General features: G+C 46.0%; 1 protein-coding gene across 4 annotated transcripts in view; it reads left to right on the top strand.

Moving 5' to 3' along the window:
- ELOVL5 (ELOVL fatty acid elongase 5) overlaps positions 1-5490 on the top strand; it is an 800547-nt gene extending 795057 nt beyond the window's left edge. For all 4 annotated transcript variants that reach the window (XM_085610846.1, XM_085610847.1, XM_085610849.1 and 1 more), the window contains exon 8: positions 2914-5490. In XM_085610846.1, the coding sequence (XP_085466972.1) occupies positions 2914-3045 (132 nt within the window). In that variant the 3' untranslated portion in view covers positions 3046-5490. The remainder of the gene's footprint in view (positions 1-2913) is intronic.
- Positions 5491-26163: the final 20673 nt, after the last annotated feature.

Raw genomic sequence — 26163 nt, 5'->3', positions numbered from 1 at the left:
TTAAATAGAGTCCATGGCACACATCTTACTATGTTGTCCAGCCTTGCGGCAAGTCTGCAGGATTTACCTCAGACCTATTCTTTTTCAAGTGGGCACCCGCACAGCAAAGGAGGCTGTTCGACAGCTCTATACTTTGGACATTGTGAAGAACATGGCCAACTTTGGCAAATTTGTACACCATACTCGCACGCTTTTGAAGGACAAGTCTGCCCAGGCAGAGTGTGATAAACAGCCAGGGTGCTCCACAATATCAGGGCCCCCTTCCTGGAGGTCTGTCCAGCACTGAACAGTTGATCCATCATGGGGTCCTTTGAGCTTTAATCCATTCCTGATCTTTTTTTTTTTTTTTTTTTTTTAAACATTATGACTACACCGCCTGTGCACACATCACTTTGACGGTCTGGTCTCAAATATTATGAGTTTCTCTGTTTTAAAAAATCTGATTTTAATAATGACTTGCACCTTTCTTTTGCTACAAGTTTGAATGTTGTATAATGTAATGGTTTTAAGTAACCACACAAATTAATTAATTCATTCAATCATTATTGATATTTAGCACCTGCTGCAGTGGGCAAGATTAAAGTCGTCCAATTGACCAGCAGTGTGTGACAAATATCTTCAGTTATTCTATGCATATTCATTTGGTGATAGCTTGTTTATAGGCTGCACAATACTGGTGATTGACAAGTCCCATAGCAGATATGTCTTAAGTGAATGTAAGAGGTCAGAGTTAGCTGCTCACTACTGAGCATTATGGGTATTAGTATTATTCTGGGCTAGAGATGTTATGAATGAAATTACATAACTATTTAATATCCCGGTGAAAAATATTGCAGCCCTTCTTAGATTAACTGCATATTGAAAGTAGTTAGCTGGTTGGGTTGTTTCCAATCTGTTTGTAAGCTGAAGATTGAGCTTGAAGATGCAACGGTCTTTCCGGATTTTGTCAGTGGGACTTGCAGTGGTGTTGTTATCTTAGAAATTGCAGTTCTTTTTGTTGTTTTTTGAAGTGTATATGCTCTTCGATGCTCTAATGTTGGCTGGTCATGAGTTCCTGAGAAAGCAGTCTCTTCTACAGATTTCTTATAGTAAGGTAGTATGATGCTAAGTGGTGCAAGCCCAGAGCTTAGTGTCCTGCTGTGTTTATGTTGCTTGAATTTAGCTAGTAGATATAGCAGTCCTTTTCCTTGGAAGACTATGTGGACAATGCAGAGTGCATTTAACATTTCCCTTCTAGCTATAGGTAGTGATTGCAAAACTGGAGTTATGCGTTAGTTTGGGTAAAGGCAGAGAAGAACTCTTGCTGCAGCATTTTTATATGCTGCGTGTGATGAATCCGGGTGCCCCGAGGTATAGCTGTTGGCATAGTCAAGCTTGGAGATTGAGTGTGAGGGTGACTTGCAGTTTCTGTTGGTATCCAAAGAATGGGAAGATGGCAATCTTTTGACATTGCAGACATGATTTTCAAAGGCAGGCTTTTGCTTTTAGTGGCCTGTATGCAGCCCTTATCCCATTACAAACAGGTATTGCGCAGACTGACTGCAACAAAATGTAAATGCTTATTATCGGGTTGAACGCGCAGCAGAGAGAACCAAAATGTATGTTAAATGGTTGTTTAAGTAATTGAAGATCGTCCCTTTTGTGAATTGAATTGACCATAAAGACCGTCAGCCTTGACGGCAGGAGGGAGAGCTGCTCAATGCAAAACAAACAATTACCCAAGCAGCTTCAACTTAAGCTGACCTGCACTGCATCATCTCTGTCTGCTTGGTATACTTTGGATGAGGGTTACTGGTCAAAAATGTTTTATTCAACTGTTGTTGAGGAGCTTGGTGGAGCAGTTATTCCCCTTAAACTACATTACTGTCCTGTCTGTGGCCATGAATAAGACTGTCTTCGGCATCTAGTTCAGAGGATAGGGTACTTTTGTACCTACAGCTTAAAACTATAGTGCTGGCTCCAATCAATAACTCCCTGTGAGTGATGTTACAAGCCCATCTTTCACCTGTCCAGAAAAAAGCTGAATGTCACCATTGATTTATATATAGGTTGAAGTACCTTCTCCTGTACATTATAAGGCTATTGCAAGTCACCGAAGAGTCCCATTACCATAAAGAGGAACAAGGCTGAAAGCTAAGTTCCTTTATAAGGTCATGGAACTTGAGGGCGACTTGCAGTATCCTTTTAATGTACAACAGAGGTTATTTTATTCCTTATAATATATGGATCACCTTCCCCACATACTGGTTAAATCCTTAGTGTCTTGCTCATTGTAAACACATGCAATTAATGCAAAATCAGTACTGCAGATCAACACACTAAAAAAAGTTAGTCATTTTTTTACCAAAGTATATTTGGGTCAATTACATGTCAGTTTTTAAAAATACTTTGTTGAAGCATGCACAGTTTTTATCTTTTCTGTAATGACCTATAGCTTGAGGGATTAAATTGTTGCTATACATATCTGCTTTCCGCTGAGCACTTTTCATTTTAGAAAAACGTACCAGAAGACTTAAAATGCAGTTCCCCATTTCTCTGTTTAAACTGTGGCAATAATTGTGTTCTATGACCTACCTTTAACTATGACAACAGGCTCCGCCAGCAGGCATTGTGACGTCAGAACTCAAATGGAATAACTTATTGCAGTTCAACAGCTGTATAATTTCTTTATTACATGCCAGTAGATGCGTCACACCTTGCCTGTAATAAAGAAATTACAGAGGCTTTTTCTACAGTTATCGCACGCTCCAGTGTATTAAAATTTATTTAATGCAGAAAGTTCTAGGCACACTCACGATATTACTGTTTGAATGGAGGTAAGCATTTTGCAAATATCCATAATGTATTTGCATTGCACTGCAAATCCTACTGAAACAGGTTATTTAAAATTCTATGTACCTTTATCTGTTCCAGACATATATGAAAAAGACGTCCTCAAAAAGGAAAGAGTACCAGAATGGGACCACAAGCTCTGTGAATGGGTACACCAAAAACGTCTCTTCCCTGGACAACAATGTGAAGCAAAGGAAACAAAGAAGGGATTGAAAACCAAATAAACGCTATTTTGCTATCTTATACGATTGAAAACATTCGATTGTAAGCACAATAAAGTTGTGCACAATACTTTTACAGCTACAGTCACTATCCCTAGCTAGAATAACGCGATTTATGTAGGATTTAACCAGTGCAGCCATGTCTAAATATTGAAACTACACAAATAATAGATTTGATGTTTTGTAACAATGGGATGGTAGAGGCCCTGCTCCTTAGACTGTGGAAGAAAGTATTATTGTGGTAAAATACACTGCTGTTGCCTTATTAGTAAATCCAATAGGTGCTGAATAGTGATTCTTGATTTGATAGCACTGTGTTCCAAAATCCATATTTTGTGTACTTGCCATTGTGCTTGTAATTTAGCTGTAACTTGCAAGATACATTTTTAGTAGCTATACATATGCCTTAACAACTCTTTTTACATGCCAGTCCCAACGGTCCTTGCAATATATTCCAGAGAATGAAAAATAGAGAATGCTTCAGCTTTATAGTTGATTCCTTTTCCTGAGCTAAAAAAAAATATTTTGAAAATATCTTTACATCTGTGGAGGACATTGAGGAGTGACTGCTGCATACTAAGCTGTAATTGTTAGCCAAACCGTTTTATTTAAGAGAAGACAGATATGCAGTCACAGTCCTGTAAGATGCACTTATCTTTTTATCATAGCTCTTTATTCTGTACTTGCAACTAATATGTAATATTATGGTGCCACATTTATGTGAGCAGTTCTTCATGTGTATGTTCATTACTGTATGTTTAAGACTTGAGTGTGGAGGTGTTCAGTTAAGAAACTTATGTGACCTACAAGACAGGCTCCAATGGAAGAATGGTGCTGTTAGCATGGACGCTACTGGTATGTTTTGTATATATAATCAGTCACACCATACCCAGGACTTTAAGTAGCACCGAAATTCAAGGGCAGTTTTGAACTTTAAACTGTCTTCAGATGTAAAGCAGCTTTTGAACCTTTTTTTTTTTTTTTTTTTTAAATTATGCACTGACGAAATAATGTATTAAATGTGTTTCAAACGTGCCTGGTATGACAGACAGAAAATGAGAACTCTCGAAAGTGAAACCCGTCTAACCAATCATGAAAGATCGGAAGTTGGGTGTTTTCAGTTAAGTTTGTTTGTTGGATGTCTTTTCAGACAGTGGACCACTTAGCTCAGGAAGGTATTGGTTAGATAACATGAATAATAGCACGAAGTGAAGTACACAATTATGTGTTTTCACATTTATCATTTACTATTTTTAATTACATTATTGTTCTTAATCCTCGAAAAGGAGGCGGGTATTGCATTCCAAGTAGCTGCAAGTAGTCGGGACAAAACATACCCTGATTATTTTCTAGGGATGAGCCGAAAAAAACAGGTACTTCCTATTACTCAATAAAGCAACTTCCTTGTTCTGTTCACATTTGTGAAGAACTGTCATTGTGCCATTTTGGTTACATTTCAGTGCCTGTACAGAGTTTGATGAGTTTTTGAAGCACAGCACCTAAGTGGATTTTTCTCTAGTGTGGCTGGAAAGATGGCAAAGCAGGGAATGGTGACAGTATATTTAAAAAAAAAAAAGAAACACTTGTGGCCTTTGAAAAATGCAGCTGTTTTCTTCTTCCTCTGACAAGAATGTTGCTGTTGCACGCTTTGGGCTTTGTGACTCAAAGGTATGAGGAACAGAGGCAGTTGGGTTTATGATCTAGATACAAAACATGAAAAAAGCCTTGCTGAAACAGAACACATAAGAGTAGGGTCCATATTTTGAGGCGATTAAGTCTGCATACTTGAAGTAAGTTTTGAACTCCACCTCAGTTGTAGATTAATACTGTTTATCGCCTTTTTTGTTCAGATGTTTCCTGCACCTTACAAGTTAAAAAAAGAATATTAAAAACCCCGATAACAGACGAGGTAAAAAAAAAATAACAATGTAAGTCATCAGTGGGGCTTAGAGCTGGCTCAAATAACCTTGTTTCAGTGTGCACATTCCCTTTTCATTCTACTGGCTCTGTACACAGAGGGTTTCCATTTAACCTTGACTGCTTGATACCCTTCAGATGTGTTTGGCCAGTCATGCAATAGTACAGGGTTGTCAGCTTCAAAAGTTTTATTTTATATTTATAAAGTTGGATATCAGTTTACTTTGTTGAAATTTTGCACATCATTTTTAGGGGATTAACCAGTTGTCATGTTTGCCTTGTGGACTTGTTTAATGTCCGTTTAAAAGGAGGCACATTTCTGTTTATCAGAAGTCTTACTGTTTATTCATTTGTAGTATTGGTTTACAAAGTCTTTGCATTCTTCTTGCAACAGAAATCCTATTTAAAATAGTGCTGTCTACAGTAAATGTTTTAGACATAAATCCCTAGAGCTCATTTTGGTATACCTACATTGTTAAATAATATCATCCATTAACCAATAAAACATTTTTGATTTACATTGTGCCTTGATATTGAAGTGTGTTTTTTTTGTGCATTACACTTTTTTGATTTTTTTCCTCAGAAAATTTGGGTAACATTTCAGCACTTGGTTTTTAGGGATAAGAAAATAAATTAGTACCAAGAGAACTAACACTTGAATTCGACAAATGTCATATTCGGTACAGCTGTTAAGACAAAAGTTGTAATGACTAGTAGAGTGTGGAGGAAAGCAAGAGCATAAACGTATTGGTGTAGATCCATTCCAGGTGACAGCAAACATCCATGAAGGAGGCCAAACATAGAGTGACTCCAAAACCCAACAATCCATGAAATATAGAACACGTGAGCTCCATGGAAAACTACGTTGGCATCTATGTAGCTGAACATAGCATATCAATAGCAAATGAAAGCCCCAAACACATCTGCGGAGGGCCTCAATGTTCATCAGTTACCCCTATCCTCTTCAACGCATACATGATCTCTCTGGACAATTTCATTTGCGCACATGAGATCAACATCCTCATCTACACTGACGACACACAACTCATACTCTTCCTCTTTGACAAGACCTCCAACACAAGAAGCAAGTTCACCGCCTGCATGATGAAGTCACTATCTGGATGAAATACAACTATCTCAAGCTCAGCAAACAGGGAGAGGATGTGGTGTAACGACCAGAGTTGCCTACTTTAGAGCTGGGGAACCAGGTTTGAGTCTCGGTGTGGGCTCAAAATCCTGTGATTCTGGGTAAATCACTTAATCTCCCAGTGCCTACCAAAAATGAATGTGTATTTGTGTGATGTAACTGGTGTTCATGTAAAGTGCTCCAATACCTTCTGGTCGAGTTTGCACTATATTAAAAATAAACTGCAAAAACCCCCCATCAATAAGACAGTAGTTGTGATCTTTGTGCCTTCCCAAAAATAAATGTGTCTTTGTGTGATGTAACTAGTGTTAATGTAAAGTGCTCCAATACCTTTGGGTCAGGTTTGCTCTATGTAAAAAAAAAAAATGCAAAAAAAAACCCATCGACAAGACTGTAGTAGTGATCTTTGGCAAGAACAACTCACAATGGGACTACAACTGGTGGCTGGCAGAGTTCAAACCAACACCAAGCACCCGCGCCCGGAACCTTGGAATAATCATCAACAGCAGACTGAATATGACCGCACAAGTCAAAGCCATAACTGCATCCTGCTTCCACAGCTTGAAGATGCGGAGAAAGATCCTCAAATGGCTCTCAGGCAACACTAGAAAACTGTCATTTGGCTAAAGTTCCCTAAACTTTTGCTGATGCTTTGGACACTTTGCCAATGCTAAACAGTGTCAAAATGCAATTGATCCCTGTATAAAGTGCAATGGTAATTGGTTGTCCATGATTGGTACGGTTGCCTTACTAGTAAAGTCCCTTGTAAAGTGCACTATGTGTGCCAGGGCTGGTAATGCAAATTCTACTAGTGGGCTTGCAGCACTAATTGTGCCACCCACACAAGTAGCCTTAAAAAGGGAACTCGGGCCTGCCATTGCAGTGTCTGCGTGCAGTTTGTTAAACTGACATGTTGTTTTGACAAGTGCCCTCACTTGCCAGACCTTACCCTTCCCTTTCTATGCACATCAGACACCCCTATGGTAGGTCCAGGGTACCCCCTGGGCAGGGTACAGTGCATGTGAAAGGTAGGACATACATGTACTAAGGTGTGTACCATGTCCTGACAGTGAAATAATCTCCATTTCGTTTTTCACTGTTGAAAGGCCATCTTGCCCATAGGATAGAATGGGAAGGCTGTGTAATATGTTTTCCTGCCTATCTTCCCAAAGGCTTAAGATGGAAAGGTGAAGTTTAGTATGCCTGAACTCACAATGTAATAACACATCTTTTTATGAAGGTGTTTTTTGCATTGTGTGTTTAGAAGCCACTCTTTTAGAAGTGGCTGGGTTTTTGTGCTCTAACATTTCTGTGTGTCTCTGCCTGGTTGTAGATTGACTGTCTGCATTTCAAAGCAATAGCATCTGGGGAATGTCTTGACCCAGGGGAGGAGGTGAGACAGCAACATCCTGACCTGCTTCGGAAGTGTTGGGGGAGGAGTAGCCCCTAGAGGTGAAGAGGCCTGGGTTGTTGCTATAAAACAATTGTCCCATCTCCTGCTGAGTGATTGAGAATCCAGACCCCCACTAATCAAAGGAAGAAGGGGTCACTGGCAGGGAGGCACCCAGAACTGCTTTGAACAGGGATCAGTGCCCCCTGAACACAAAGACTTCAAAGCCATTGAGGGGTATAACTATGAGAGCTGAAGCCCCTGAACTTTGGAGAATGGCTTGATCAATATTGAACAAGACTGGAGCTACTTTGTGGTCAAGAGGAACCTTTGCCAAGGAAGAAACAACTGAATAGACTGAAGGAAAGGACTGACCCTTGCTGTGTGTTCTGAGGCTGGCCTGCAGTTTGCTGTTTTAACCAAGGAAAGGCTGAAGGGACTTTGATGCGTGCTATGTCGCCCTGCTTGAAAGGACTTTGCTGTGCTGTGTCCTGAAGTAACTTATCCCCAAGGGCCTGAGGTGATCTGACTCCCTGTTGCGGAAACTCAGGAACACAAGCAGAGTCTCAGCGGCACTGTGTGCGCGTGCTTGTTGCAGCCTGAAACACTTGTAAGCGGTGCCCTGTGATCGTGGGCTCCTGGAGTCTAAGCGAGGATCAGAGACGCTGTGTGCGTGTGCTTTTTGCAGCCTGAACCTTTTGTGAGGATCGTCCAGTTATTGTGTGCACCGGAATTCAAGTGAGTCTCACAACGCTGTGCGCGTGTGCTTTGTGCAGTGTGAGACCTTCGTGAGGATTGCCTTATCGTGCACCCGGATTTCAAGTGAGTCTCATCGACGCGGTGTGCGTGTGCTTTGTGCAGCGTGAGACCTTCGTGAGGATTGCCTTGTATGGTGCACCCGAAATCCAAGTGAGTCTCCACGACGCTGTGTGCGTGTGCTTTGTGCAGCGTGAGACCTTCGTGAGTATTCCCTTGTTAACGTGCACCCAGAGTTTAAGTGAGTCTCAGTGAAGCTGCGTGCGTGTTCATCGTGCAGCCTGAGACCTTCGTGCACCCCCTCTGGTTCCATGACGGCGGTTCCAGCCACACATCCGGTGGAGCCCCACTGATCCATTCCTGGATTTGGACCGGCGCAGTGTGAGCCTTTCCTAGCACCAGTCTCGGCACTGATGCTCCCAGTGCCGTAATCCCCATCTTTCTCTCCGACTCGACACGGAGCCAGAGGGGCTTCTCCCGACTCCAGCGAGAGCTGTGCCTCCCAGATCGGAGCCGGAGCCTTATTTTCATTAGCTAGGCCTTGGGAAAGAACGGGAGGGGTTGCTGGAACCTTTGTAATACCAACCCTATGATAAACAGACTGTGGGCTGCTGTGAGAACCTAGGTGAGGCCAGCGGCCTGGACACTTCTCCAACTGCTAGTCTGCTTACCCCCCTACAGTGATCACGGAGGAGGGAGTATCATACGCAATGGTTGTGCGTAGGGAGGCTGAGGTCCTTGACCTTCAGTTGCCCACAGTGGCAGTCAAGACTAATCTCTTGACAGAGCTCTTGCAACTGGGTGTCTCCACATCAGAACCATTGCTCCCGTCAATGACGGCCTGACTGGCTTCCTTTTGGGTACCCAGCCTAAATCCAACACAGGGGCTCCTGTGAACCGAATGTTTGCCTGCCGCCATCGCCCTGCACCCTGGCACCCAAATTTTCTCATCCACCACCCTACACCTGAGAGCTTGACGATCCAGGCCTCCAACTCCCAAGACTCCTTCCCTATCGCTCCCCCGGACAAGGAATCCAAGAGGTTGGACTCATTTGGGAAGATGATGTTTTCTTCCGCCAACCTGGCATTGCGGTCCATAAACACAGTATACCTTTTGGGCCGTTATTCCCCCTCTCTGTGAGATAGGGTTGCACAAATGCTGCCTCAGGTCTTGGAGGAGGCCCAGGCTGCACTCTCCCAAGCTGTTATTGGCTGAAGAGACACAGCAAAGTTCATGATTCCCTGTGGACTTGACACGACTGATTCGCTGGGAAGAGCAGTTTCAACAGTGGCGCTTCAGCACAACGCCTGGCGGAGAATGACTGGCTTCTCCAGGGATGTCCAGGCTTCCCTCATGGACATGCATTTTGATGTCACCCATCTCTTGAGAGACCAGGCAGATTCTGCCCTCGAGAGCTTTATGGATTGTCATGCTACGGCCAGGTCCTTAGGCCTCTCTGCGCCCTCCCTACCTCCGTCCACCCCAATCTGCCTTTCGTGGCTTTGGAAGGGGCTTCCAGCCTCGACAGTTTCAGCCCATCCACAGCATCGCACAGGCTACCAGCATCTGCAGGGCCATGGGCGTGTACCCATAGACCTTGTGGGTCAGGTGGCAGTCGGATCAGTCTGCCACTCCCTCCACCACTGCAACCACCTCCAAGCCTTCCTAGTCTGCCACTTGAAGACTGGATGGTAGCGTTGGACTTGCAGGATGCCTATTTTCATATACCTATCCTGCCTGTTGGCGCTGTCTGCGGTTTACGCTAGGACACGAGCATTTTCAGTTCACCGTGCATTCTTTTGGCCTTACCATCGGCCCTCGGGTGTTCACCAAGGTGATAGTGGTAGTTGCAGCTCATATGCAGAGATCTGGGGTGTCAGTCTTCCCCTATCTCGACGACTAGCTGTTGTAGGCGGGCTCGTACCAGGCTGTCGTCTCCCACCTCCAGACTACACAAACCTCCTGCACTCACTGGGGTTCACTATCAATGTGCCAAAGTCGTACCTGACTGCCTCTCAGACACTCCCTTTCATCATAGCTGTTCTGGACACAGTGCAATTTTGGACTTTTCCTCCCGAACGACTAGCGCAGGATAGTCAGGCTATGATACCGATATTTCAGCCTCTATCGTGGGTTTTGGAGAGACTGACTCTGAGGCTGCTGGGCCTTATGGCCTCCTGCATCCTGCTGGTGCCACATGCCAGATGGCATATGAGGGCATTGCAGTGGGACCTGAAGTTCCAGTGGGGGCAGCATCAAGGGAATCTCTCCAACCTGGTGCAGGTCTCAGAGGGAAATGCGAGGGATCTGCAGTGGTTGCTCACGAACTGCGATTGTGTCAGAGGCAGAGCCCTCTCTCTTCCCCCAATCAGATCTCACAGTAGTGACGTGCGCCACTATTGCGATGGTGCAGCCACCTGGGAGAGGTGGAGATCAAAGGACTCTGGTCTCTGGCAGAATCCGGACTGCACAGGAACCTGTTGGAGCTCAGAACGATCCGACTAGCATTGAAAGCCTTTCTTCCCTCCATCAGGGATAGGTTGGTGCAAGTGTTCACAGACAACACCATGTGGTACTGCAACAAACAGAGTGGTGTGGGGTCGGAACCCTTTGTCTAGAGGCCCTGTGTTTCTTGACGTGGCTGAAACGTTGTTCAACATATGACCAGTTCTCTGAACATATAACCAGTTTTCTGAATATATGGCCAGTTCTCTGAACACCAGGGCGGACAAACTCAGCCAAAGATGCCTAATGGATCTCCATCTGGAGGTGGTGCAAGGTCTCTTTCAGCAGTGGGAGGTTAGATCACCGCAGAGAACACACAATGTCACCAGTATTGTGCGCTTAAGTTTCCAAGACGGCATTCTCTCCAAGGCCCTTTTCGTCTTGAGTGGAGTTTAGGCCTCCTGTATGCCTTTCCGCCCGTAACACTCCTTCTCAGAGTTCTCAAAAAGATCAAGAACAAATTTGGCCGAAGTCACCCTTGTGGCTCTGGACTGGGCACAGAGAGTCTGATATCCCAAGTTACTCATCATGGCCATTGATACTGCGATCAGACGGCCCCTTCAGGAAGATCTTCTGTCACAGCAGCAGGGGCGGGTTCTTCCCCTGAATCTATCCACTATCTGCGTTCTTGCGTGGAGATTGAGCAGTGACAGTTGACAGCATTTGACCTTCCTCCCGAAGTCTGTACCGTTTTCTTGGCAGCCAGGCGATGTACGCTTGTAGTTGGAAGAAATTTGCAGCATGGTGTGCAGAAAAATCTGTTGATCCCCTTTCTGCCCCTCTTTCTGAAGTTCTGCTTTTTGCTTTGTCCCTTGCCCAGCAGGGCTCTGCTCTGGGCACTATTAAGAGCTATCTATTTGCCATTTCAGCTTTCTTTAGGTTGCATCATCAACTTTCTTTGTTCAAGTCTCTTATACACATTTGTCTCCTCTGGCTTATCACCTTGTAAACATCTTCCTTGTGGCAATTGCATCTGCCCACAGAGTAAGTGAGCTGCAGGCCTTGTAATCTAAGTTGCCTTACCTCTCAGTCTATCCTAACAAAGTGATGCTTCCCACTCGGGCCTCCTTTCTGCCAAAAGTGGTCAATCCTTTTTTGGTAGGCCAATCCATCACCTTGCCTACTTTTGTTCACTCCTCCACACCCCTCTAAGGTAGAAGAGCGACTCCGCCTTCTGGACCCAAAAAGAGTGTTGCCTTGTATTCACCTCACAAAAGAGTTCCAGGTGGACAACCAACTCTTCTTGGGGTAGTTGGTGCAAAGAAACGTTAGGCAGTGCAGAAGCATACCATCTCCAGATGGGTCATGTTTTGCATCAAAATCTGCTATTCACTGGCCAAGAAGCAACCTCCTGAAGGCTTTTGGTCTCATTCCAGTATAGCTAGTGCTGCAACCACTGCATGAGCACACGGAGTTCCGGTCCTGGACATCTGCCAGGCTCCAACGCGGACATCTGCATACAGTTACCAAACACTACTGCCTGGAGAGTCAGTTCCACATGGATGGGCACTTTGCCCATTCAGTCCTACAGGATTTTCTCATCTGAAATTAGTTTGCAGACCCTCCTCCAGGGATGGTATTTCTTGGGTATTGTAAGGTAAGGAATCTGCAGCTAGAAGTCACTGTCAGATGACCAAGTTACTTAAATTCGGTAACACCTTATCTGGCAGAGACTATATCTAGCTGCATATTCCTTACCGACACATGCATCCTCCTGAAGGTGAGTAACTTGTTCTTTAGGTTGCCTGAGTCAGAAATAGTTTAAAACTAGTTGGACTACTTAACAACAACTCGAGATCTGGAAGATCCTTGGATTTGATAGTGAACCACTCTGGCTCAGAGGACAATAACTTGCCTCCAGCCCCAGGAAAGGTTAATGAGTGTTAAATGCTGACCATTTAGCAGGGATTAGCTACATCGAGTGAACCGGAGCCGTTGTCAGAGCAAAAGCAGCTTCAGCACTACCTCTTTTAACATGGAAACACCCAGTAGGGCTTCGGCAATTTATTTCCAGGACCCTCACTGTAGTGGAGACAGGGTTTTGTCTGCATACATTGCTATGTTAGCATAAGCGTTTTAGATGTTAACGCCATCTTGCCACTTTGCTGCTTTTTCACACAACACTACAGGTAGTTGTTATTACAAGTAAAACTGCTTGCTTGCTTTTTCTTCACATGAGAACGGTTTTCATATCCCTAGACGTGCACCGCGACCTTAGTCTGAACACTGTGCAGAAACCGTCAAGGTCAAATAACAATGTATGCTGTTGAATTCAGGTTGATCGGCCCACCCTCTAGACACAACAAGCACACAGCTGCAAATATCTGAAACTCAGATGCCTTTAATATTGCATTTGCATGCATGATTCAGACACTTGGAGAAAACCTTTCCAGACACAGAGAGCAGTGCTGATCCTGTGATGTGATTCACCTAAACTGATCTTTGAAGTATGGGGTTCCCCATTCAAACCTAGAGACTTTCTCTTATTATATAAAACTAGCTTATTAGCCAGGAAGGGTGGTACACAAGGTATTCCCAGGTGTTTCCACTATCATTGTAATATGATTTCTCCCTTTGTTTTTTATGGTATTGTAACAATGCTGATGGTTTTATTTCTAATCATTTGTCTGCTTATGTTAGCCAAAGTACTGCACCTTAGAGCACGTAGTTAAAAATAAACATTTTAAACTTTTCCGTGTCTCTGATTACTCACGTTGTGGACTGATCGGGTCGCATCCCGAGCCCCTTTTGGTCCTTTGACAAGGTGGTACTGTCTAAGGCCGAGGTGATGCTGCTACGGCGCCGGCAGCAGGTGGACCGTGCAGAGCCACAGGGGTCAGTGGACCCTCCTCGTCCCGCTTCGGGTCGAGGCCGCGCGAAGACCCCTTGTCCCTCTCCGGGCCCCTCTCGACCCTCCCCACAGGCGGCTGCCTCGTCGGAGGGCGAGTCGGCGGTTGAATCGTCCGTGGCGCTGCCACATGGGTTGCCAAGAGATCTTCTCATTCTGGGCCGTGGCTGGCGGAGAGCTTAGTGCCATTCCCCAGGCCCATCTCGTTCCCCCACGCAGGTGGCTGCCTCGGAGTGGGTCGGTTCGGCGTCACTCCGGCACCGTCCCGGGGCTGGTGTGGCTCCAGCTCTACTCCGGTCTCAGCTCCGGTCCCCGGTGCGGGGTGACTTGGAGGTACCTTGTCGGTGACGCCGGCTGGTGCCGACGTCCTGCCTCAAGCAGCTGATTCTATGGCTCCGCGCTGGGGTCTTACCACAGATTCGTCTTCGGACGCTCCTTCTCCGGAGGCAGGCAGCATATTGGGGTCGTCCTCCCCAGAGACCGGTCGCCGTGTGGTGTCTTTTTCACCGGCGTCGAAGGGCAGCTCCCCGCCCTTCCTGGGGCAGAGGTGTTCGTTGGAAGAGCTGCCGGTCCCTCATTCTTCAGCTCCTTCTGACTTCCAGGTCTGGCCCGTGCCCACCCCGCTTGGCCTTGGGGACAGCTGCCTTAGTTTGCAGCAGTCGCCCACGGAGGAACTGATTTCTCCACCGCAGGGCCCTACGGAGGCGGGTGCGGCCTTCGCTCACGCGGTGTCCACGGCTGTGGGCATCCTGCGCATGGGTGACCCGGCGGACCATCTATTGGAGGTCCTCCACCAGGGCTCTGGTGGGAGGAAACTCTTACTTGCCTTTGAAGGTTCGGTCCTTTCTTCCCTGATGGGGGCTTGGAGGCGTCCTGCCTCAGGGGACCCGGTGTCTCAGTGTCTTTCCCTTCACCCCTCAGCCGCAAGCCCCTTTTTGCAGACTGCTTTTCCCTCCCTGCCGCCACTGTTGACTCCGCCGTCCCGAGAGGCCCACTGGCTGGACTCTTGGGGACGCAACATGTTTGCCTCGACCAGCGGGCCCTGAACACCTTGTGTGTGCTGGCTAGGGCCTCCTCCTGTTTGTGGGACTCGCCTGAATCTCTGAGATCTGCAGCGTCCCAGGAGTCTGGCCTGGTGGACTTACAGCATCATGCATTGGGTGGCTGGGAGCTTGCGGCGTTTATTCTCCGCTCCGCTCTGGACATCTGAGGTGCTGGGCCGGGCCATGGCTTCCTCAGTCGCTCTCCGTCGCCATGCTTGGCTTAGGAACGGAGTATTTCCTGAGAATATTCGGGAGTGACTCATCGACCTTCCGTTTGATGGCAGCCTGTTGTTCCATGCCCCGGCCGACACCACCATCCAAAGGCTCTTGGCAGGGCTCCGTCCTCCTCCTCCATTCCCTCCTCAGTGAACTTCTGAGTTGGGTTGATTATGGGCCTTCTTAAGCTGGCTGTTCTGGCTGTGCAGTCTGTTTTCTGGCCGTTTACGTCCTTCCTTGGGACTTTGACATTGTTGGCTGCTGGACGGCCCTTGTGTTGATTGTGTGTGGTTCTGCAGAAGTTGTTGCGCAGGCTTGGCCCTGACATTGGGCCTTCTGCTTTGCTTGGGGCAGCTTGTCAAGCCTTCAGCGGGGGTGTTTTTTTCCCCGTGGCTCTTTTGTTTTTTCCTCTGCTGCGGAAGTTCTTCCAAAGAGGTTTCCCTTATCTTGGGACTTAACGTACCCTATGTGGGGTAGTGGTAGCTGTCATATGGCTTGCGCTCTGCTAGAGGGTTCTGGCCACCTTCGGGTGCCTGTTCTCCATTGCGTTTAAGTAGGTTGCTTTTGCTTCCTGTGGTCATGTGCGCAGCCACTCGTAGTGGTGGCCCGGGCATCGCCTCCTCTCCCTGCTCCTGTCCTGAGGTCTGGGATGATCCTGTGTCTCCCTTACCGGGCATCGCCTACTCGGCCTTCCTGGGGCCTCGGGCTGTTCTTGCTTCTGGCTTGACTGCTGGCGCTGTTCTGGCTGGCACGCTGCTCTCCATCTGGAGTGGGTTCGCCTTCTTTCCCCTAGTTTCCTTGGGCCCTCTAGGCTTCTTCTTTTTCTTCCACTTCCTGTCTTGGCATTGGGCGGAAGCTGTGTTGCCTTGTGGGGGAGTGGTGTGCTTCGGCCTCTCAGTCTTTACCCTTGGTTCCTCTGCTGTGAGTGTACTAGCCTCTTCAGTCTTCTTTCCTTCCTACATCCCCTTGGGGTCGGTGGGGTCCTGCTTATGGGGGTTCCCTTGGCCTGGCAGGGGCGAGGTGCTACCTGGTCCACAGATCTGGTCCCCTGTGGGGCCCTCTGTTCTGCATTGGCTGATGGGGTCCTTTCGCAGACCCTCCTTCCCAGGGGGTATTGCTGGGGTATCTATTCTATGTGAAGGAATCTGCGGCTAGTAGTCTCTATCAGATGTACGAGTTACTTACCTTTGGTAACGATGTATCTGGTAGAGACAATTCTAGCCGCAGATTGCTTCACGGCCCACCTTTCCTCCCCTATTCTGCGAGGACCTTTGGGTGGGTCTTCGGTACTCGCCTCCCGGTGGGGGGCTGTGTCTCCTGTGAGTGCCTTCCTTGTTCTTGATGGGTGGCTCTGTCTGGGGGTGGTTCATTCCTCCCTGGACCTTTGGAGGATGGGGTTCCGGTGCTCCGGTACCCTGCTGCTCTGGCTACTCCAGGTTTGGGGGGGATTGCCTTCTATCCCTGTCCTCCCTCCCCTCCCTTCCTTCCATTGCTATCCTCTGCTTAAGGGTCATCTGGCCTCGTCTTGCCCTTGTACCTTGTGAGTGGTTGCCCTCTAGGTTGGGGTGGCTTGGAGGTTTGTTGTCCCTGTCTGTCTTGGGACTGGTCCCATTCCTTGCTCAGGATGGGTGGGGGGGTGGTGTTCCTATGTGTGCCATGACTTTAACACATGTTCTTTCCTCCGGGGCACAGGGATGGGAGGCTGTCTATGTGCTGGCAGGGTGACTGAGCAAGTTTCTGCTTGTTCTTCTTTCTTCTTTGCCTGCCCTTGGGTTCTGCGGTGTTGGCACTACTCTGGTTCTTAGTCACCGTTTCTTTCCAATTTTCTGCTCTTCGCACACTGTTCCCATGCTTCCACAGTTTTTTATCTGGTTGTTCCGCGTTGTGGTGCGGAAATGTTCTCCGGAGAAAGCTGACATAGGCGCACCGGGGCGGGTCTTATGTGACCTCGCTGACATCACGTACGCGGACGATGCCTGGGCGGAGTCACGTGATGTCGCCCCGCCCTCGGCGTGCAGGTATGCTGTGGCTAAAAGTTTCCGGATCTAGTCCCACGCCTGGGGATAATTCTACGTGAAGGAATCTGCGGCTAGAATCGTCTCTACCAGATACATCGTTAACGAAGGTAAGTAACTCGTACGTACTGGGTTGTCTAATCATTGGTAGCTTCGAGATGGTACGGAGAACGAATGAGACACTGATGCTATTCGGATAGGGGTTCTGGGTACTGAGGTGAGTTTTTTGGTACACCATAATTCACTGAGGTCCTAGTTTCCTGCTCATAGTTCTGGGCATGAGCAGAATCCTCACAACATGGCGCACCTAACGTTTTGGTCTTATGATTGAGACGCCTTAGTAGTGCTTATATTTGTCCACAACACCCTCACTCTTGTTTCCGGTTGATGGGAGTGACGGTTTAAACCTACCTATATAGTTGGCTTATAGGTTCATTCAAGCTTGACAATTAAAAAGGTTTCTTTTTCAATTACTGGCCCTTTTTGTGCTACGGGTTAATATAGATTGTTTTTCTTCTCTGCGTCCTTATGGCTGAAGTCGCTATTGCAGCGCATAGTCGCGCACCTCTCCGGCGTCATTTGACACAGTTCGGGGTGCCAGACGATGGAATGTCTATTATCTTGGTAGTGAGTGCCGATGCATCGTTCCCTTATGAGCTGTTTTACTCTTGGGCTACTTTTCCGGAAGTAAATGCGGATGATAAGACGTTTCACGCATAAACTCCTACGGCAGTTCCAGCTAATTACACGCCATATAGGACTCAGGAGATTCCCATTTCCGCTTGGTAGCATCGTATTTGGTTCAATGGCGCCCTCCCCCACACCGTAACTCCGGTTCGGTCCCTTGTCCATTCCTGGGGCCAATTGGCCAGTCGTGGCCGGGTTCACACATCAACGATATTTGCAAGCTCTGGTGGATGACTAACGTCAACTCCATACCGCCTTGATTGCGGTGCATAGGGCTTTAGTGCAATACGTCTTTCGCAATGTCCAGGTGGGGGCACCTGGGGTTGCGACGCAACCAGTTGGACCGGCCGGGATCACTATTAGTCCCGTCATGGTTAATTCGGTAATGGGCAAGCGCCCCCAGAATAAGGATGATATGCCTTATTGGCTTGCTGAGAAATTTGACCAGCTGGAAACAGTATTTCCAAATTCTGCTCCAGTGGAAAAACACAGGATCCTTACCATTAGTTTGCAGAAAGACTTAGTCCCAGAGGTAACGGATTGTGAGAACTGGGGTAAAGTGTTTGCAGCGGTCTACGCAAAGTGCTTCGGCACACCGTCTATGACTGTGTTGCCCTCCGTGATTAAGCGTGTTCAGGATGAGCACGGTCCGGAGGCAGCGGTCGAGTTGGGTATGAGGCTTATCGGCATGTTCGACATAGTTGCTGATCTCATCCTTGCTAACGTCAAGGGAGATGTGGTTAACTTTCAGGTGTCGAATGAGCTGCGCCTCGTCGCCAACGTCGATAAACCCCGGCAGTTACCGAGAATTATTTCGGAGGCTTATAAAACGATTGGACGAAATAGTTTGGGTATTATGCCTTTTGCTAAAACAACAGCGCAACCGCAAACTCAGACGGTTAAGTCTACTAAAGACGACCGTCCAGCTTTTCCTAAACAAAATTGGAAAACTAAAACAGGGAAAGCAGCAACAGAAACAGGGGTCTCGTCCCGCATCACCGATACCAGTGACTACTGAACGCACATATGAATTGCACGATCGCACTAGAATTAGGTCTCCTGATAGATTTCAGGTACCTGAACAACGTTCTCATTCTTCACAGGAAACATCGGTCTCACAGTCCAGTGGAGGTAAACGTGGCAGAGGTCGGGGTGCCCCACAAGGATGTGAGCAGCCCCGCCCGGCTGATGGTAAAGTCAAGCAGGACGAATTTGCACGTCAACGACCTCCGTTTCAGAAAAAGAAAGTTGCTGCACTAACAGCGAGGTATGCCACAGATAGTGAGAACACAGCTTCAGAACCTGACATGGGCACTAACGCTGCTAGACAGCGCGGCTGAGGTTACAATAGTGCGGCAAGCACTGCGTCCATATCTGAAGGCGACAGCAACTGACACATTTATTACTGTAGAAACTGCTGACACTAGAGGGGCTCCCCATGACAGACTATATGACATAGTCCTTTTAATTGAAGGTGACATACAACGTACCATAAAAGGTTTTTTTGGGGAAAATCTGACTTCTACATATGACATTCTGTTAGCAGAGGCTGACTGGCCCCCAGCTTTCGTTTTGTCCGCTCCTAGAGGGGAGGAGGTAATCCTCCCATCTTTCGCGCACACAGTGCCGAAGGAGCAAGCTCAGAACTTTGCAGAAGTGTGGGCACAAGTGCTTCCTCCGGCGTTGTACCGTACACAGGTAGGGTGGGATAAATTATCACCAAGCCATGAGATTCCGTTACGGTCTATGCTACAGCCACAACCCCAATATCCCATGCACCAAGAAGCTAGATCTCAAGTCGCAGAAATCCTTGAACAATTGGAATATCAAGGTGTAATTGAAACATGTGTGTCACCCATGAATAATCCTCTTTTCACAGTAACCAAACCTGATGGGTCGTACCGCCTAGTTTTGGATTATCGACATTTGAACTCTCATTGTCAGACATTAGCAGTACAAAATACCCACAGTTCTGCCCTCGTTAATAGTCTCGTGAGAAAAATGTTTTAGACCACACTTGACATCTCCAATGGCTTTTACAGCCATAACCTGTCCTCTATTAGTAGTCAATGGACATCCTTTACTTCTGGCGGCAAACAAGAACAGTTTAAAAGATTGGCCATGGGCTACAAAAACAGTCCTGGAGTCTTTGCCACACGTGTAGTCTCTCTGTTGGAGAGCATTGACCCTGATGCGTACTTGTATGTTGATGATATTTATCTCACAGACGACGAATTATGGCAGCATCTGTGTCACGTTGACCGCATCATTGTTATGTTTGCGGACTTCGGTTACAAATGTTACTTTGCAAAATCACACATTGCAGAGTACAGTGTTGTTTTTGAGCTATGAACTCAACAACGAAGGTCGAGGTTTAGCATCTCACTTCCTGGTGAAATGCGCATGTTTGCCGCTCCTACAACTCTGAAAAAACTACATCTTTGCTGTTTTTCTTAAATTTCGGGCGTACTTACATTCCCGATTATGCCCAGCGTATCAAGCGTATATGCCTTGGTACAACCTACTTTTTCCAAATCGAGCTGGCTGCCAGAACATTCAGCTATCCTGCAATCTTTGCAGGCTGATCTTCTTGCTTCTAAATACTTATTGATGCGTGATAACCACACAAACCTCGTAATAAGAATTGTGCCTGGCGCAGTGGGTTTCACGTACTTAACCCCTTCAATGCGCATGACGGAGCGGTTCCGTCATGCTCATCGGTTGCGCTGTGCGTATGACGGAACCGCTCTGTCATGGCCCCGCCCGCGCAATAGAACCTTCAGCACAGCGTAGTAATCCGTGCCGCGCTGAAGTGGTTAACGTTTAATGAGGGAGACACAGTCCCTATTGCTTACAAGTCACACTTGTACACTTCGACTGAAATGCGCTTTTCAACTGTCGAAAAAGTTTTCACAGCAGTGCAGATGGCGCTGTCGCAGGGGAAACGCATGTTGGCTGTCACACCGTATCCTGCCCTAGAGGCAGTGACGAAAGCCAGTGTTCCGAATTCTAAAGCTTTGCATCCATGTTGGATACAATGGGCCACTTATTTGACGTCTCCGGATGTCACTTTCATCTTTGATGCCTCATTGCAGACTCAGGAGTATTTGCAGTATGAAGTTGTTCATCCAGCTCCTCTGTCCTTGTGCCGCTTGAGGATTACCATTCTATCATTTACACTGACGGTTCGGCGCAACCGGCGACGGATTCTAAGCACGCCTTATCAGCAGCCTGCGCAATAGTGGCTGGTACTTTTGTGAATGGAGAATTCATGTCTGATGACGTAGATAATCATTCTGCTGTATTACAGAATCTACAAGAGGCCCGAGATAGTCTTGAAAAGGAACACTTGCCTTCCACAACTGATGCTGCACTTCGGATTCCGTTAGTTGGCTGGCTACCTCGAGTTGGTGACCTGGTCTGTGAGAAGGTGGAGAACAAGAAGGAGTTTGGCTCCTCTTATCATGCACCGGTTCCAGGGCTTGGCGTGCAAGGTACAAGAACAGTCATTTTACCTCCACTTCCTGGTCGCAAGGATAACAGGTACATCTCCATTGACAATGTCAAACTACAACGAGTAGCCGATTTTTCTTAGTATGACTCCAGAGGTCTCTTGTCCAGCAATGCTGAGAAATTCTGTTTTGGCTCCGGCAAATACCAACAGGCCTGACATTGCCATTGAGATGCATACAGTTACTAATCCTTTATTGACTCCACCAGCTGGTGGTCCCCATGAAGATACTGAGTATACCTATCCCACAGATATGTCGTTGCCTGGGGTGCAATCAAGTGCAGTTGACCAGTCACGTTTTTCATTTGACACTAACTCTACAACATCGAATGCCCCATAGAACATTTCTATTTTTGCTGTATGGTTTCGAAGACATTTTTTAATTCCCCCTTGGACTTACATTTGGCTAGTGCTCATATTTTTTTTTTTTGTTCATGTCCATTGGATTTGTGGTTGTCTTTTTTCGTCTAGTGAATGGACACTATCTCACTGAAAGATCTGCAATTAGATTAATTGATGGAACTTTGGCACCCCACTCCTCATCACACATCATGAAGAGGGACCAGACTTTTGTTAATATTACTGCCTGGCCTGTGTTAGATGGGATTGTATGGGATGCTGTAAAATTTCAAATTCATGGCCCCACAGAGGTAATTAATGTCCCCAATGTACTTTGTGTTTCTATAGGGGATGTTGTGAAACAAAACATACGCTCTGACGATTGGGATGTGCAAGCTGTAGAGGCTCTTTTTTCTGATTTGAAATAATATGCTGCTTTTGATGCTGAAGATTTGTATTTAGACTCAGCAAATTATGGAGAGTTGTTTTGCTACCAACACTATGGCAATCATTTCCTGCATAAAGTAAATACATTTAGGAATATCGTTAACTTTACACAATGGGAACATTGTCCAGCTCCCATTGAAGGCAGCTCCAAAACTCTAGTGAAAACATGTACATATTTTACTGATTTCAGTGTATATAAACCTGAAGCCTTTTATTTTAAAATGGCTGCTGAGCCAGCTTCCAAAGTTAGACTGAACCATACTAAATTGTTGTATTCGAAATCCTTTATGAATGACTTAGCTATAAGGGGCTATGAGCTGTGGAAATATACTATTGATCTTAAATCTGTTTGGGGTTCTAAAACCTGGCAGGTACAAGGTTCTGAGGCTTGCATCGTGCATGCATTATTCCGAAACCACATGTTGTTTTTGAATTCTACCATTTTGCAGACCACCTGCCTTGGATTGGCTACTTCTAAAAAGATGAATTCCCCTACTATTCCTGATCTGGGTGCTTATCCGACCTGGGATAATCACACAGATTTGTCCCTGGATGAATTGCAGTCCCTAATTGCTAATGCATCCTTTAATATTTCCACCCTGGATGCTCACGGATGCTTATTATGACCGAAAACTTCTGATTCCTGTCAACATTGTTTTCTGGGTCTGCTCCCCGGTTATACACAGGTTAGAGTAGACCCACAATTTGAATCTTCTCATTCTGTTACTACCTATTCAGTAGGAAAATTATGTCAAAACTGGCTTCAACATTCCACCTTGGCGTCAGTTAAACTTCTTTTGTCCAAATTGACTGACAATGTAGATTTGAATGATTTTGTTAAAGGCCCAGTGGGTGGCAGGTCCAAAAGATGGGTATATGCTATTTACAACTATGTTTGGAAATTATCTCAAATTGAAGCTGCTTCTGGATTGAGAGCGATTGATCAAGCAAATTTGGAAAAAGTGCTTGCTGTCATTGATAATAGCATTAACACTCTTTCTTCCAGACTTTACAAATTAGATAATAATTTTTCGTCTGTTGTGGATATTGTACAAGATTACATGTCTGTTTAATACCATGGTCAAAATCAATTGCGTTCTATAATGCAGTTTGCACGGACTTTACAAACATTGAAGGCTGGGAAAGTTCCCTGGGACTACATGAATACATCATCTTTATTCCTGTCGTTTAATCTGACTGATAAACAACAGTTCATGTCCATGAAGGATGCAACATATTCACTATTGCATATTCAAAAGTTGGAACCTTTACCATTCTCTGTGGCCGAATCGAACTCAGCTGTGTGGCTTATCCATGGGTTAATCACACAGCCTTTGCCAATGTTTAAGTTTAGTTCATGTATGAAACACTATGCCTTAGGTAGATATGAACCGCTAGGTACCGCTTTTCTCCATGAAGTTTGGTCACTCCCATTTACATACAGGTGCTTGAGAGAGGGTAAAGAAGTATATTTAAAAGGAAAAGATTGCACTTCCACACCTGATCACTCAGTAGTTTGTAGGAACATCCAATTGCATAGCGCTTGCAACGTTCACGCACCGAATTTAGCTTGCATTTTGAAGGGAAATCCTGTGCCGGCAATTACGCCAACTTTCACGTTATTAGCCAACGGTAGCTATTTGCTTTTAAATAATGAGGCATGCTGCGTAATGCTTGCAGGGGTTCCGTACATTGTAACTATCTCACAACGAGTAGTCTGTTGTAAGAATGTCCTTTTGCCACCCCCGCATGGGAGACTCGATGTATCCATCTGGCCTTCTATACCAACCTTGAAAGCAGAGTTCAACAATATGAGCAGAATAAGAGCTCTATTGTCTCAAAAAGAAGTCGCCCTGACCTCCTCTCGTGAAACATTTGTCCTTCACTTAGCTAACACCCTCACCGAGGTGCATGGTCTTTTAAATACTGATCTCCCCCTTCATTTCGGTGCTCGGATTCACACTATTTTCAATGCCTCGTCAACAACTGGCTTGGCACATGTTTTTCAAAGTTGTGGGCTCCGGCCTTGTGACCTCTTTCCAAACAATATTTGGTGTGATACCGGCATTTTTCCATTCTATTTTTTCCAGCATCTTCGGCGGGCTTCCGTTAATTCTCACCTTGACTGCTGGTGTGCTGCTGTTGATTTGTTTGCTCCGCAATGGCTGCACGATCTGTATCACGCGACAGCCTCCTTTAACTGCGCAACCAAATGCTTGAATACTATGGAACACTACCACTGGCCACTTTGAGCGTAGCCTATGGATTATCCTTCCGGTTCTCATACTTTACTTGCGTGCAACCATTGCCTAGATTGTTCATTCGAATGGGCTCTGGATTTGTGCCTGTTGAACACGGCGTCTCCTGCCCTGGATTATGATCGACTGATGAGTCCCTTAGTGGCTCATGAGTTGGACTGTTCTGGTATCGGGATTATGGCCAGTGCAGCTGCACATGGAATCCTAGGCAATTGGGATATATATGCAGCTGCTCATGACTTCCTGGCGCAAAGTTATCTTGAAGAACATACATGCAAGTTGTCCTTTGATGGTGCTAGAGGCTCCGGTAATCGAAGAACATGTATGTTCCTTTAGTTTATTCGACTGGATGGCTCAATCGTTTACTGAAGATTACGACGACTTCCTCTTGGAGGCTGTTGCAACATACTGTGCCTAAACGTTGATGGATTAAATTGGCTGTTGTCCATCTTCCTCACATACAAGCTGGAATTTATTATTTTTTTATTTTTGCTCCAGTAAGGGCTATATAGCGCCCCTCATTGTTTTTCTTTGTTTTTTTCCCAACAAACCTTTCTAACTCTCACTACCAATTATACGGATTGGCAATATATGAACTTAGTTCTGTCTCACTCCAACTCGAACTCTGCATTCCTACATTGCTTCCCTATTTTGTTTGTGGTTCGATCAGGGGAGGGTTTAGTGGAGACAGGGTTTTGTCTGCAAACATTGCTATGTTGGCATAAGCGTTTTAGATGTTAACGCCATCTTTCCACTGCTCTTGCACACAACTCTACAGGTAGTTGCTATTACAAGTAAAACTGCTTCCTTGCTTTTTCTTCACATGAGAACGGTCTGTTTTTCACATCCCTAGACTTACACCGCGACCTTAGTCTGAACACTGTGTGCAGAAACCGTCCAGGTCAAATAACAATGTATGCTGTTGAATTCAGGTTGATCGCCCCACGCTCTAGACACAACAAGCACACAGCTGCAAATATCTGAAACTCGGATGCCTTTAATATTGCATTTGCATGCATGATTCAGACACTTGGAGAAAACATTTCCAGACACAGAGAGCAGTGCTGATCCTGTGATGTGATTCACCTAAGCTGATCTTTGAGGTATGGGTTCCCCATTCAAACCTACAGACCGTTTGTTATTATATACAACTAGCTTATTAGCCAGGGGAGGGTAGTACACAAGGTATTATAGGACCTGTTTCCACTATCATTGTAATATGATTTCTCCCTTTGTTTTTTTTATGGTATTGTAACAATGCTGATGGTTGTATTTCTAATCATTTGTCTGCTTATGTTAGCCAAAGTACTGCACCTTAGAGCACACAGTTAAAAATAAACATTTTAAACATTTCCGTGTTTCTGATTACTCACGTTGTGGACTGATATGAGAATAATAACGAAAAGGTGTTTCTGATTCCCACCATTCCTGAGAGTATTCTAAGTCGCTTGTTCTGGGTTGTCTAATCATTAGTAGCTTCGAGATGATACGGAGAACGAATGAGACACTGACGCTAGTCGGATAGGGGTTCAGGGTACTGAGGTGAGTTTTTTGGTACACCACAATTCACTGAGGTCCTGGTTTCCTGCGCATAGTTCTGTGCATGAGCAGAATCCCCGCAATATCACAAAAAGCCAGTCTAGAGACTTAGGAGGAGGGAAAACCAGTTCTGCTACCTGCCACACCTCCAAAGTTGGAATACACATTTTTGGCTGGAAGGGTTTACAGTTCTGGCACACAGGACAGTGACTCTCCTCTAGGCCCAGGAAAGACCAATGAGCGTTAGGTGCTAACCACTTAGGGAAAATTAGCTGTCTGAGAGACTACAGAACCATCTGGCAAAATAAAGGGCAGCTTTAGCAATACCTCTTTTGACTATTAAATGCCAGAGTGGAATTCTCCTATTAATCCCCAGGACTCCACTAGACAGTGGGGCTACTGCCACAGTAAGAGGGAAATACGAGGGAAAACTGTTTTGACTCTGCTATGTAGGGGTATCGCCAAGAAGCTAAAGACAGGACTGCCTGGTG

Source organism: Triturus cristatus, chromosome 6, assembly GCF_964204655.1.
Source record: "Triturus cristatus chromosome 6, aTriCri1.1, whole genome shotgun sequence".
Taxonomy (NCBI): Eukaryota; Metazoa; Chordata; class Amphibia; order Caudata; family Salamandridae; genus Triturus; species Triturus cristatus.
The sequence above is the reverse complement of the archived record's forward strand: the minus strand, read 5'-3'. Positions and strand labels throughout refer to the sequence as shown.